Genomic DNA, 14964 nt, shown 5'->3' on the forward strand with positions numbered 1-14964 from the left:
TATAGCCTGCTGCTGAGCTGCTGCACTGTTCAGCAAATGCTGGTTTTCATCTTACCCTGCTCCCACAGGGAGCCTGGCCTTTGGCAGCCATTCCAGTCCTACTTGGGAAAACAATTTTACAGAATATCTCTTGAAACAATTTCACAGGCTAACTCTCACTGTGAGGATTGCTCTACACAGATCTTTTCTCTGTCACCTTCTTAGTTCATCACACCACTCTTTTTTGTACTTGCCAAAAGAGTAATTTGACATTAGTTTTCATCATGTATTTATTGTCTAGGAGTCATTGCTTTAAATCTCATCCACCAAAGTACTATCAGGAAAAAGTGAGTCAGGAGAGGTTGTTAAAAAACATTAATATACCAAAACTTTTCTCTGTCTAATAAGTAAATCATCTGAGATCTTAACACATTGCAGAGAGCACCTGACTTGGAATTGAAATAAAAAAACATTTAAACTGTTTATGGTACAGTGACTCAGCACAATTCTGATTACTTATTTACCTCAATAAGAATCTAATTCCCTCCAAGTAAAACCAGAAATTCAGGTTTTCAGGAACAGTTATGTCAGGCATCACACCAAACCTTTGGCACCTACAATGAATTTGCTTCATACAGAAAGAACTGAGTCACGCATATTTTCCAGAACCCTGTTGTTGAATAACTTATCACAAACTAAAATAAAGACTCTTGTGTGCATTATGTGTGGGACTTGGATCTTCTGAATCTTTTCACGGTGGATAGAATAAGTTTGTTTTTCTTTCCACAGAGAAAGCACAGAACATGTGAATAGATGTATATAAAATAGTTGTGTAAAAAAAAGGCTCATTTCTACACCACATAAGCAGCAGAGATCTATCAAAGCAACAGAGCAACTCTGGTTTATGTTTTTAAAAGTCTGTATGTTTGAAAGTGACTGTCTGTCGTAACACGCTCTAAGTTTTGCTGTATTTTGCACACTTTGAGATCAACATTGCGATTTTTCTTTGAATAACCATTACAGTGTGAAATACAGTTTTGGAAAATAACAGATCCCATTTTGCTCTTGGCTTTTGGATAACGTTTTCTTAGTGCTCTTGTCAGCAGATATAGCTGACTGGTTGGTGTTTTTCCAGAAACACTAAATTTATGTTAGACTTGAGAGATTTTTATTGGGGAAATGGCAGAATATAAGAGGAGATATGAGAAGAGGCATAGAAGCAAAAAGGAAAAGAGAATTAAATTATACTTCTCCATCTATTTTCTAAACAAAATACTATAGTTTAATTTGAGAAAGTACTCCATTTGAATAATTTGAAAATTTAAAGGCTTTTTGTTTCTATTTTCAAATACAAGTTCCAACAAAATATTACCCTCTTTTTTTCCTTTTAATTTTGTTCAGAAGTGATTACATTATCTGAACACAAGACAAAACCAAGCAATACTCTTCACATTATTTCAGGGCATATTTTGATTTCATACAAAGCTAAAATGAATTCTTTGCTTCTCTCTTCCAGGTGGAAGAAGACATTTTTCCTTTCTCTCGTCCCATTCATATTTGAAAATGAATATGTTCAGTAGAACACAAGTGATACATTCATCCATGTGAAAGGGGACCTTTAGCTAAAACAAGGCAATTTAAACCTATGTTTCTAATATATTATAGTCCCTATCTTGCTGGAATTTACAATGTGCATAGATGATTAAATATTGCAACATGGAAAACACAGCACTTTAATAAAGAGAGGTAATATTTTGGAGACTGGATGTCTCTAAACCTACCACCAACATTAGACATTACTTTTGCCAACATTTCTTTGTAGCAAGATGAAGGTTATTGCCAGAAAAAGTCTTTATACTTCTAGACTGAAGGAGCAGATTTGCCACACTTTAATTGTGTAGGGCCTTTAAAAACAGATGGTTTCGACTTACTAATCACTGACAACTGGACTGTAACACTGAACAGTAGCTTACTCCACACAATCCCAACGGCTGTAAAAGTAAAACTCTCACATACCCTGGCAGACTGACCTTATGTGTATCTGAGACACAAAAGGAGCCCCAGGCTCCACTAACAAATCACTGGGGCAGAGATGAAGAAACTGCAGGAGATTACTTTCTCGTGTGAAGAGGGCAACAGATGTGTCAAAAAGGACTCTGAGCCCCTAAAGCCCCCCCCTTGGTTTTGGTCCAAGAAATATCTTCGTTTTGTGTTGCACCACTGTTTTCAGCATAATAAATAATGAGCTGTGCCCTAAATAAAGGACCCTAAATAGAGCACCCTAAATAAAGGGCCTGTCAGGGCTCCACAGGCTTTTACAATAAAGCAACTGTGTGGGATTGTTTAGGTAAGGGAAAATTCAATAGTGAGTAAGTTGGTTTAAACCCATCACAATGGCAGGCATTTCCTCTTCCAGTCTAAAGCAAATTTACTATCTTCCAACATAAACACCAAGATTACTTGCGCATTAGTCTTAAATCTGTGACATTTTGTGTGTAAACCTTTCCTGCAAGAACACGGTGGGCCATGACTGTACTGTCACCTGTTGTAAGGGATTATGAACAATACTGCATTCACTTTTCAGTAGTTGATAATGGCAGCTGACCACACTGCAAACGTGGAAATTGACTTGCTTCGAGTCTGCTGCAGGATGACAAATCATTGTACCTTTGGCTACTCTTGCACTCAGTAATGACTGGAAGTGACTGTTTCTCCTGTAGAAATAGTATAATAAGGCCAAAGGCATGAGCTATATAATTTAGCACAGCTCACCCAATACTGGGTTCACTGCACAACAGAAAAGAAATCACAATGTGATAGCATTAAATTTTGGAAATATCCATAAATTTATCTCATTTTTTGACTCCCTGTTTGGCTATTGTGTAATTAATTTTAACATTTGTATTCATTAATTCATTATATTTTAATGAATATTAATATTCATTAATATTGTATTCATTCTCCACAATATTAGTCACCTGCATGCTGTATTATTTAACCTACTCTGAAGTTCTTCTGTATGAGAAAACAAACACTAGGTGAAAGTGATATCATATTGCTTTTTGTGTTGTTTTAGTTACACAAGTCCTATTTAAGAGATTAAAGTCAATTGTCAATGTTTATTCTCTGTTGTAGTTTTGCACATGAAAAAAGGGTTCCGTTGCATTTAAGGCTTGTTCTGAAACAACGACTTGCATTTGGAGTCAATGAAAGGCTACCACTGTCTAACATCCATTGCTTTAGGATTTGGGGTGTGAAATACAGCCATATAATCACCTCTTCAAAAAAAACCCCAAACTTAAAATGCATTCTTGAGACCCTATTTCTGCTGCATAGAGTCTCTCAAATAGCATTGTAAAATCTTGCACCAATGTTAGTAGTACATGTATACATTTGTACTTCCACACTGATATAATATACTGTAAAAGTAGCAATAACTCTGCTGTTTGTAACCAAGGAACAAAGTGGAAATCTTGAGGTAGCCTTAATGTTAACATTGTACAGAGAACACAAATAACATGAATTGATTTAACACCATGGGAAACTCAAATAGACAAGAAAATTTTCAATCATACATTCACTTAAACCATTACAGCTTCCAAAAGCCCTCAATTGATTTTCTGGAGAAAATCCTTCCAGAGAAATTATTTTCTTTTCGTACAGAGAAACTCAGTACAGGAATAATACAGAAACCCTGAGAAACAAATAGCCCCATGCCTGCCCAAGACACTGGTGGCAGAGCAGACATCTTCATCCATTTTGTGGAGAGCTCTCTCTTGGACATGCAGTTGGGTTCACACCTCAGACTATTGCCAGCAGTCTGGGGGACTTGTGTCCTCTGCTAGGTCAGCTTTCAGTGGAGGACAACCAGGACACTCTGTCCCAAGAGGGATTGATAAAGAAACTGGGCACTCTGGCATCCTCAGGTGACTCTAAGCCAAAGGACAGAATGGTTCTTTCATGGGGGGACAAATTACTTAAATAAAGGGCCTTCCACCTTCCAGACTAACCTTTTCAGGGTAACAGATGGGAAGGGTGACACAACAAAGATACTTTTGACTTCCATAAGTAAAGCTGGAGCACATCAAACTCCACATCAGTTCTGTATTATCAGACCAAGACCCTTACACAGATTTCTTTCACAAGAGATTACAACACCACGTAAGATTTATGTTAGCATCACAGGAAGCTTCTGGGTGATTTTTCAGGCATTTTAGCTCTGTAATAACAAGATCTCATTTTCTCTTTTCTTTCCTTGCACATTTTCAGAAAACTAATAATTATCTTATTATAATCAAGTTGTTATTCTAGAATAACATCCTGAACCCCCAGGTTTACATCTTTATCATTTGCATAGTCTGAGCTTGTCTGTCATTTCTGGGTAGCTCATCAGCTAGCGTGACTGAGTTTATTTCTGGTTATTGTCTTTGTTAACATTAACTTGTCAGTTTTGCTGTCTGTGTGTTTGTATCCCTCCCTTTCCTTGTTGGCAAGGTCCTCAGATAATCCTGAAAAAGGAATGTTCCCACGCTGCACATGCCATTCTCTGTCGGTGCAACTGAGCAGCTCCTCCTCTTCACCACCACCCTCCTCGTGTGCCCCTCAGGTTTGTCTGCATGTTCTTGTGTATGGCTCCCTTCACTACACACCCTTAGAAGAGCAAAGACTCCTTCTGTCTTACAGAAACTTCCCTTACAGAAACTGCCATTAACTGAAAAGATCAGTAATTTCAAAAGGAAAGCTGGGGCTGGTGAGTTCTCGACGTTTCTGAAATTTATGGTACATATTCATTCCCACATGTGAGTCTTAAATCTCTTCTCTTCTTTTGTGGTGAGATTTAAAAAGCTGAGCTGCAAAATTTTTATTCTATAAATACAGGAAAAAAATTTTAATTCAGTTAAAAATATATCTAATTTATTTAGAGAAAACTAAGGAAAAATTCTTACTGACATTACTGCAGATAAATTTATAATGTATAGTATTATAGAGTACTCTGCACAAAAGTAGTGGAATGTCAATTAGTGCAATCCTTTATGGAGCTATCACTTATCACTTAAATCACTGCTTTGTTTTTCCAGTTTTTATTGATTAAGATTAGTGTACCACCATGAAAAAAAAGTATGTATTTCTATGTGGTTTAAGTGATAGGGAAAAGGAATACTTTTTCACTATCAATATTTTGATCTTCTAGAAAGCTATTTCCAGATGATTTCTAAGCCTGTCTTGAGAAATGCAAAGTTGTAAATTTCCATTCTAATTGCTTATAACACACATGGTTTTTTTACACAGATCTGAATTGAAAACCTGAATGTCAACATTTAACAAAATTCTGATGAAGGACAAACTTCTTATGTAAAGAAGTTTAATCTCATATTTTTAGTTTTAACACAAGAAAGGCCTTCAAATATATCCTATATATTATTGTTTAAAAATAACTGAAAATTTACTTTTCCTCTTACATGGAATAGTAAATATGTAATAATATTTTGTCCTTTTTTAAAAATATCATCCAATAAATTATATTCATTCTCTGCTATGCATACCTTGCTTACATAGCAAAAAAAAAAAAAGAAAAACAGAAAACCAGAACAAGAACAAAAGACAAGAAACAAGATAAAGAACAAAACAAACAAGAAACAAGAAAAAGAAAAAAACATTTTGCTACAGAAAAGCATCTGAGTCTGATGAATCATATTTTCTTTCCTAACCTCTTTTAAAATTAAAATGTATTATCTAAACTATGCTGCTGGAAAGTTGCTCAGTATCAAAATCTTTGCAGTGTCTGCTACAGCCTTGTGTTGAAACATAATGTCTTCAGAATTATAACAGGATATATTCTGGATTTAGTACTGCATCTTTGGTAGGGAGCAAAACAATGGATGGATAAGTCTGTGAGGGTGAAGTCATTGATGGCTGCAGCCTGGGCTGACTTAGAGGCATTAGTGTAGATGGGGCAGACAGGTGAGATCTGTAAAGGAGCAGTCCCTGAATGTCACAGGGACCTGGGCAATGCTACCATTTCCTTTTGTGCCTATTTATTTTCAGCATGTCTTTTTTTTTGTGTCACTCATGACTAAGTAATCAACAATCTAGAAAAAAAAAAAAAAAAGAAAGCCAAACACTTATTTAGAAATATAAAACTTTCCACAGGGATGAGAGGGCTTTTTGTGAGGTAGATTTTTTGTCCTAATAGCTTGGTCCTTGCCCACCAACAGAAAGAAAAGAGTTGTGCAGTGTCAACACCTATGGTTCTGCTAAGCAGACTTGACAATAGGCCTGTAATTAGATGTGGCAGTGATGCACCCTTGATTTTGCATATACAACAGTTCCAGCCCATGGTGAAGTACAAAGGTAAGAGACCAAAGAAAGCAGATGGGCTTGTGCACTTTTCAGAAAATCCTTTCTGAAAGCAATGGGGCTAGAGAGAGCCATTGGTTTGACCTTGTAGGGTATCTCTTATGTTTTTATGTCTTAATCTCTTCAGTACAGATAGAATCTTACACAAAGAAAGTCTTCTATAACCAACAGTGCTTTTCACATAACAACAATTCTTCACAGAGATACCTGACCTAGTTTGTTTAAAATGAGCCCAGCTTTAGGATTTCTTAGCCTGGCTGAACGGTTGGTTGCTATTTCCCTCTCCTAAACCTGCTCAGAGATCACTCAGCTATGCAGAGCTCTGTATTGTCCTGGGCAGAGAGCCATCAAAGACAGTTATTGAGGAAACATTGTACAATACCTGGAATATGTTTTTGCCAACAACATTGCTCAAACACAGCTAATCTATGCTAGCATGCACAATGTTTATTCCTACTGAGTAAGAAAAAACCCCACCAAACAGGACTATGAAGTTGGTATGACCAGTATGTGGCCTTTTTTTTTTTCTTTTTTCTCTAAAAGGCACTATAAAGGCCACCAAGCCTTAGAGAAAGCTAACTAGCTGTGTTTGCAGGATGTGTTTTAAGGACATTTTTTGGTGTTCACATAGTTCTTTGCTGTATTCTTCATAAAAGGTAATGAAAACTAGTAGCTAATGATTTAATATATAATACACTAATTTTGAATAAAGACAAGTTTTTTTTTTCTTCAAGATATTTCTCAGAATTTGAATAGATAAAGACATACATATTTAGAAAACCACATTGCCAGAAAATGGGTTTCTTTAGTTAGACAAGTTTTCATGAAGTGCTCATATACAATGCCATAACTCCTTCCACTTTTCTGAGCAGAGATACATTTTCTGAATGTGGATACACACATGGATGGATAAATAGTACTTCCACTTGAAAAAATGTGGCATTATACAGTTTGATAAACCATTTACTTCTGTGTTCAGTATTGTCTTTGAATAATTAAGAAATAAGGAGAAATTAGGTCAAAGTTTGATAAGTGCTTGAAGACAGCACTGGAATGCTTAACCATCATTAAAGAAGTTAAATAATTAATTTAATGGTATTTTTGCAGTATTTCATTGTTTAAATTTAAAAAAGGCACTCCCAAGTCAAAAAATATCAAAACCATGATCTAGCTTAGCAATACACACCTCATCTCACAGGGCTGTATTGCATGATCTTAAAAATATCAGTCTTATAAACTTTCTCTATATTGTGTGTGTGTACACATGTATGCACACGTAAACCACACACCCCCCCACAATGGATAAAGTATATCAATTGAAAGAAAAGATGGAATTTCACATATAGGCTTTTCAATGTTTTATACTAAATGTATATTTTGGTGATAGACACCTTTTCTACCAAAAAAAATGTAAGAATGACTTTTGTACTTGGCAGGTTCCAAGAATGTGCAAACAAACTACTAGAACTTTGTGCAGTCATTTAGCAATGAACAATTTTTACAAGTTCATTTATTTCAGTACAAGGGTTAGTAGTGATTCTGGTGGTGTCCTCAGGAGTTTGTAGCTCCAGAATAAGGAGCTATGAGAGCAAGAGAGAGGGAGCACGCAGAAACCACAATGGATTACATTCAGTTTTCTGAGGTATTCAGCAGAATCCAAGGTACCACTTTTAAAAAAGCCTCTAGCCCATTTTGACTGTAAATGCCACTTTGAAAAATGTCCCACGTGAACCAATGAAACCCCAAAAGTCTGACTTTGCAGTAAGTCTAAAACAAGTCAGCCCAGTGAAAGCTTTATTGTTCTCATATAGTAACTGAAATTCAGTCAATGTATGAAACAGTTAAAGCTGAGTCAGGTAACAGAAGGTGAAGGAACTATGGAGATTGACAAAAATAACGTACTAGACACTTCTGCTTTCAGCTGGTTGTTTAAAAATCTCACTGTGGAATTGACTGGTGAGGTTTCATTGATTAGGTCTGGGCTCAGCTTCCACCAGCTAGGAAATACCTACAAGGTATGTAAGAGATAAATAATTTCAAAACTGAAAAAAGTTAAAAGTAATTGCTATGTTCTTCTTTGACCCAATCTACTAGGAATTTGTATGCATTTGCTTCCCTCATCACAGCAGTCTTGTGTCAATAATGCTGGCATGAACATGGCCTGGTTCAGAGCCAGGACAGAACACATGGAATGAGTGATGGCCAATGGCACCATGGCCTGTATCAGCAATGATGTGGCCAGCAGGACCAGGGCAGTGATTGTCCCTCTGTGCTCAGCCCTGGTGAGTCCTGTGTTCAGTTTTGGACTGTCTCATTACAAGAAGGACACTGAGGTACTGGAGCATGTCCAGAGAAGGGCAATGAAGCTGAGGAAGGGTCTGGAGCACAAAGAGGAGCAGCAGCTGAGGGAGCTGAGGTTGTTTCGTCCAAATAAAAAAGGGGTCAGGAGTGATCTCGTTCTCTGTAACTAGCTGGAAGGAGATTGTTGTGAGGTGGCAGTCAGTCTTCTCCAGATAAAAGACAAGAGGAAAAGTTGTGCCAAGGAAGGGATTTGTTATTAAAAAAAAAAATTCATGAAAAGGATTGTCAAGCAGTGGAACAACCTTCCTGGGGAAGTGGTGGAATCACCATCCCTGGAAGTGCCCAAAAGGCATGTGGATGTGGCTCTTAGGACCAGTGGCAAACACAGTGGTGCTGGGTTAATGGTTGGACTCTTAGAGGTCTTTTTAAACCTCAGTGATTCTATGATTTTATGATTGTGAACTGTCTTTCAATAAACAGACAACAGGTCCATCAGGATGGCAGGGGAGAGCCCCCTCCAAGAACAATCCATCTTTCCTCTATCAAAACCAGAATTCACATTACTCCAATAGCAAGGTGTATTCTTTTAATTTTGCTTCATTAAATTAACTGCAGAGCTGGGCTGTATTTCTTGTCCAGAACAATTTGCACTATGTCATTTTCTTGTTTAGTTTCAACAACTGGCAGTAACAAAACAAGAGCAGGTGAATATGTTACTATGGCTCCTGTTTGTAGTGCAGAATAACAGACACAGAAAAAAGGAGCACACAGACAGGAAGGTCACACGCTTTGCCAAGAAGATCTATCTTTTAATTCAGATTTTGGTATTTGTCAAGTCGTTCTTTCTGATCATCCTTTTTTGGAAGTGCAAATTAAATTATGTGATTCTATCTCCAATAACATTTTTTGTTTTCCAAGTGTTATATGTCTAAACACAGAAAGAAGAGCATTCCAAATTCATGGGATGCAGCAAATACAACCTCATTCAAACAACCTTAGAAATGAAAAATCTGTCTGGCTCATGGTTTTGACTGCTACCTGTGACACAGAAAGAAGAAAAGCACCAAGTGCTCTCACAGTTCTTAATAGATCATTAGCATAGTTTATGTTTGCTTTTGGTCAGATGTAATATAAAATAATGTTTTCATGGTACCAGATTTATCTCCTCATGAAGAGAAAGCTCACTATGTGACTATGGTTTGCCAGACTAATGCTTCCACCCCCCAACTGCCTTGTCTCCCCTACCGCAGGTGAGGCCAAGAGAATACACCTGTCTCCAGAGACACTAAACACAATTCCTTCATGACCTCTCCCCCTGACAGGTTGTTTTTGGTATAAGAAGTACAGCAGGTGCTAGAAGAGCTCAGCAAGGAGAAGATGCTTTACTGGTAAATATAAAAATGAAAAGCCTTGTTTCCCCAGTCTGTCCAAAACAGACTTCACTGTAGCAGGTGTGCACTTCTTGGATGCATTTCATCTTGTGCAGCACATGCTTGGACTGAAATGTTGCAGCAGACAGAAGTCAAGCCATGGATTTACCGTTTTTTCCCTTATTCATACAGACTGCCACTAATTTCATCCAAGTCAGCCACCTACAAAGAGATCACTTAAGCCAAAGGAAGGAAGCATAATGACATTTTTTTTCTTAGCAAGAAATTGTGTACAAAGAAGTGTTTGATTCTGATATAATTTAGTTCTATTATATAATATAAATATACTAGCAAACTATTAAAATTACCCCTTCAATTGTAACATACAACTTCTACCAATAACCTTTGGTCAAAGGAGAGCAACACAGTAAAGAAATCTCATTCTTTCTCAGTTCAGATAGCCACGGATACATGAAAATTGCTTTTGTTGTGAATAGTGTTTATTTTTTGTTTTTCCCAGATGAGATACTGCAAATCCTTTCTGCCCTTTCCCCCTGACCTTGACCCACCTTATCAGCTCTACCTCAGTCATACCAGACAGTCAGAGACACCCAGAAAGAAAAAGAAGTTATCTAAAGAAGTTTCTTACTTTCCTTCTTGCTTTACTTCATTCTCTTTCTTACCAAGGAAAAGTAAGAAAAAAAAAGGCATGCCTTTCTCCCTGATAAAAATTCACAGACACTTCAGCAAGGAGACACATTGGTCTGCTGCAACACTTGTTGAGAGCAAGAAATGACCCAGCATTATTCTCTGCCAGCACTGAAAATACAGTGCCAGATGGACTATCTGATTTCTAACTGTCTCTATAAGAAAGACCATGTCAATATGTTGATAAAAGAGGGCCAGATAGATTTGCTTGTTAATACTCTTGAAGATCACAGGCAAAACTGAAATGATAAGCAAAAGGAATTTGACTACTCTGCAAGCAGCTCTCAAGCATTTATTGCCTAAATTTATGGAGTGGCCCTGTCATCTCTCACTGTAGAACCTTTCACGCCCCTCTATTCCTTTGTTGCAGTGACTTTACGGAGTAACCATGCATGCACATGAATGCAACTTTTAAAATAGTTTCTACACAAACATGCTGAAATCAGCTGCTAAAAAATGTGATCGGTCTGGTTTTCTTCCCAAGCTTCCTAAGAGTCACATCATGAATTAAGTCTGTTTCTCAGAACAGAATAGCCAGTGTTTCTTTATCTAATGAGATGGAGATGCAACCTGGAAATAAAATTCCTGTTGTCTCTGCAGATGCACAGAAGCTGGCTGGTGCTACAAAATGTGCATTCAATTAAGTCAAAGACTGTTGATCGACTGTGCCTGGCAAATATTACAAGCATAAAAACCACACTGCAAATATATGGTAAATATATTGGCAGGTGAACGTGTATAAATATATTGGCAGGTGAACATGTATAAATATATGGCAGGTGAACACAAGACTGTAAGCCTTCCATTCTTTGTCAGTTCTGTGCTGGGACCACAAAGGATCCTGCCATACAGGATGCAATGATGCATTAGAAACTTTGCGTATTTCCACAACTGTCTATTTCATGGCCATGAAAAAATCGCCAGCACCAAAGGGAATTAAAACCAAAATAGAGAGATGAGAGAAGATAAATTCAGGTTGGGGAGAGAGAATGATTTCATCTTTAAATTGAATAAAAGAGATACTAGAACAAGCTTTTTTCTAATTGCAATCTTTAGGGAAAACAAATAGTGGCTCTTTAAACCATCAATACTTTTGTTCTTACTGTTTCACTAGGATAACTGAGTTGTAAACTACAGAGGGTGGGCGAAAGGGAATTCTTTGAGGAAATTGTAGCAAGGGATCTTCCAATTTGATAAAAGGCAATAAAAATCCTCATCTTGAGGATGAACAGCTCAACCTGAAATGCCTAACAAAGCAAAGATGTCTAGTTTTATTTGGCCATGTTTGAGTTGGGATGACTCTTCAAATGACTCTTCAAGAGGTCCCTTCTGACCTCAGTTAGGCTATTGCTATATGTGTGTGGGCTGACAGGCTTGTACCTATGTGAAGATCACTAAAGCCAAGTGACTTAGAAAGAAATCTGAGAAAAGACAACATGTCTAAGCCACATTAATCTTGCTGTGAAATAAAAAGTTTATTTGGGAGAAATTACTTCATCTGAGAGCTGGAAAAACTCTCCATTGTTTCCTCTCCAGTGTTCTAACAATCTATGGATAAAAACCTTTTCTTGTAACTTAGTCTTTAAGGGAGAAAGGTATATTAAAAAAGTAAAAAACAATACAATCGATTCAGTAACAAGTAAAACATCAGAGGTTATACAACAATGCACTTCAGCAAACTTAACTTTGTGTTTGAAGCTCTAGATATAGAAAGATAAGGACATTAGGAGCTAAGATGTTGTATAACTGAGAAAAATTACTTTCAAAGTATTAACAGCATGAAGAAATCTGATGACTTCTAAGAAAACTAGCTCTTGAAAGAGAGCAAAGGCCAACCTGAGCTAAATTAGAGCCTAACACCATTTATCTAGTGACTCAGAAAATGCCTTCCCTGCAGATTAATTTCTCCAGCTGGAAGAAATTTTTTGAACACGACCATTGAAAATGTTGTCTGCCTGAATACAGAAATAGAAGCAGCTGGTCAAACTTTGGAAATTAAGGTCCTCAGGTTAGAGATTAATCTTAGAGTTGCCCTAAAATGCCTCCAGCAAAAATCCTACAGCTGATAAAAGACTAGTATAATCATATCTGAGCCAATTTTTCTAGCCTGTGGCAGTACAGTGGGCAGATGAGGTCGAAGATGATGTTTCGGGTTCAAATGAGATTTAACTGAAAGGCTGCATCACCATCCCTCTAAAGTCAACATTCATTCTGAGACTAATAATGAATGTCGCTTATGGCATTTCTTTACACAGTGATAATTTTTTCCAAAATACACCTCTGGAACTGCAATCAGACCTATTTCAGAAAACATTGACTCTGACTTCTACACACAGAAGTAACTGTACAGTCTAGGCTGATTCAGATTTTACTCATCATTACTAGGGAGCCAAGTAACTGATTCTGTGAGATTCGTGGTCTATTTCAGAATATTTAATAAGATCTGGCATGCTTACAAGGGGCAGAAGAAGATGGGATGGATAATTAAACTCTGTGAAAATTTAATAACTTCATCTGTAGTCTGTTGTTACGTCCACTTTTGCCCTTTGCAGTACTCGCTGCAGTTAATTTTGTCCTGAGAGTAGACAAAAGACAGAGAAGATGCATGTAGTCTAGAAGGAACCATTTGAAACTTATCTGCTAGGGACTCACCCATCATTTGGAAGAAGATGAAAAGGTGTAAAGGTAGCTTGCTTTAACTGATTAACTGGTAACTTTGCAGCTGGTTAAGCTGAACAAATGTTCAGAGCAGGGATCATATATTTCTACTCTCTGGATATCATCTGATACACACTTTTATACAAATAAAAATAATGAACCAACACAGCAGTAACCAGGTTTAAAAATCTTTCCAGGTGATTTTTAAACAACTGATTAGTGTACATCACAGAAGGAAATTATTTTAAACAAAATAAAAACCCTCCACACTCTGCCTTCAGTAATTTATTTTCCTGTTACCACAGTGTCTTTTCCTTGCCCATGCCAACTAGTGCTACCACCTGTAGGACCACCAGAGGCTGAGTGTGGCAGGGTAGTACCCAGCAAGAGAAAAGGCCACGACCTGTCCCAAACCCATTTAACATGACAGAGAAGAGTTTCATTTCGCACAACATGGGTTACTCACGGCTCAGCTTCGATGCTCTGGTCAGCAGCAATGTAGTTGGCAGGGATGTAGCCCGTGAGCTTGCGGCCAGGACAGACTGACCCCTCTGGCAGGAGGAGCTTGGCGTACCACCATCCCTCATGGGATGCTTCCAGCACTTCCAGCTTATCCCCAGCTCGGAAGCTCAAGTCATCCTCCGTGCGAGCATCATAATCGAACAGAGCCACAAAGTTGCAAATATTTGCTAGCCCCTGGCCAGGCAGTGGAGGTAAAGGTTTTTCTTTTATCTTACTCTCTAAGTCCTTCTGTCCTGCTTGGAGGTCAGGTTTTACCACAGCAATGTTGGCAAAGACCTGGCCCCCTTTGTCTTCCTGTTCACCATTTGTCCCACAGAATAAGCAGGGAAGGTAACGCTTCAAACAGGAACAGTGCTTCCGAAAGAAGTTTCCCATCTTGATACTTTGTTGCTTCCTCTGCTTCTGCTTTTCTTTCGATTTTTCTGGTTGCAAGATCCTTAGACCAATTTTTGCACCATCCACACCTTAGCTTTTTGCGGACTTCTTCTCCCCCTTCTCCTTTGGCATAAAATGAAACAGTTCTTGGCACGGCTGGAAGCTCCTCTCTGGGTCCCACGGAGAGCTCATTACAGACGGCTCCCAGTTAGGGAGTGAAACTTAAACATTCAAACACCAGCACAGGTATGGAGGGAATTTTTTACTTCCTCTTCAGAAAAAGGAAAGCAACAAATCAGCTGTGCTGGGCTGAGCTCTGAGAACAAAGTGTGAACCTCTTCTGTTACAGCAAAACAATAAAGCCAGAACATGTAAATAAGGAAGGCTTTTCAATTCCTTCTGCTCGGGATGGGTGTTTTCTTATCTCTGATGTGGTCTGGTCATGTGATCAGTGGTGAATGTCTGCCTTGGCAATGATTAACCAAACTGACCTGCCTGCTTCCTCAGCAGTCTGACGTGGACAGCTTGAATGAATATTTCCTTTAGCTCCCGGTTGGTGCTGGTTTCGGTTCGCAGTTTGCTCCCCTGAGACCGGCAGACGCCCTCGGCAGGAGTGCACCTGTGACTCCTGCCCTCACTCACACCCAGGCGCATTCCCTGCCAAGTACTCGCCCTTCAAACAAACACTAAGGCT

At 38.2% G+C, this 14964-nt stretch overlaps 1 protein-coding gene across 1 annotated transcript in view; it reads right to left on the reverse strand.

The window, feature by feature from the left end:
* Window positions 1-14695, reverse strand: part of FRK (fyn related Src family tyrosine kinase) — a 47884-nt gene extending 33189 nt beyond the window's left edge. The window contains exon 1 of the mRNA XM_063151034.1: window positions 13840-14695. Coding sequence (XP_063007104.1) covers window positions 13840-14270 — 431 coding nt within the window. The 5' untranslated portion in view covers window positions 14271-14695. The remainder of the gene's footprint in view (window positions 1-13839) is intronic.
* Between the last annotated feature and the right edge of the window lie 269 nt (window positions 14696-14964).

Source organism: Melospiza melodia, chromosome 3 (assembly GCF_035770615.1).
Source record: "Melospiza melodia melodia isolate bMelMel2 chromosome 3, bMelMel2.pri, whole genome shotgun sequence".
Classification (NCBI taxonomy): domain Eukaryota; kingdom Metazoa; phylum Chordata; class Aves; order Passeriformes; family Passerellidae; genus Melospiza; species Melospiza melodia.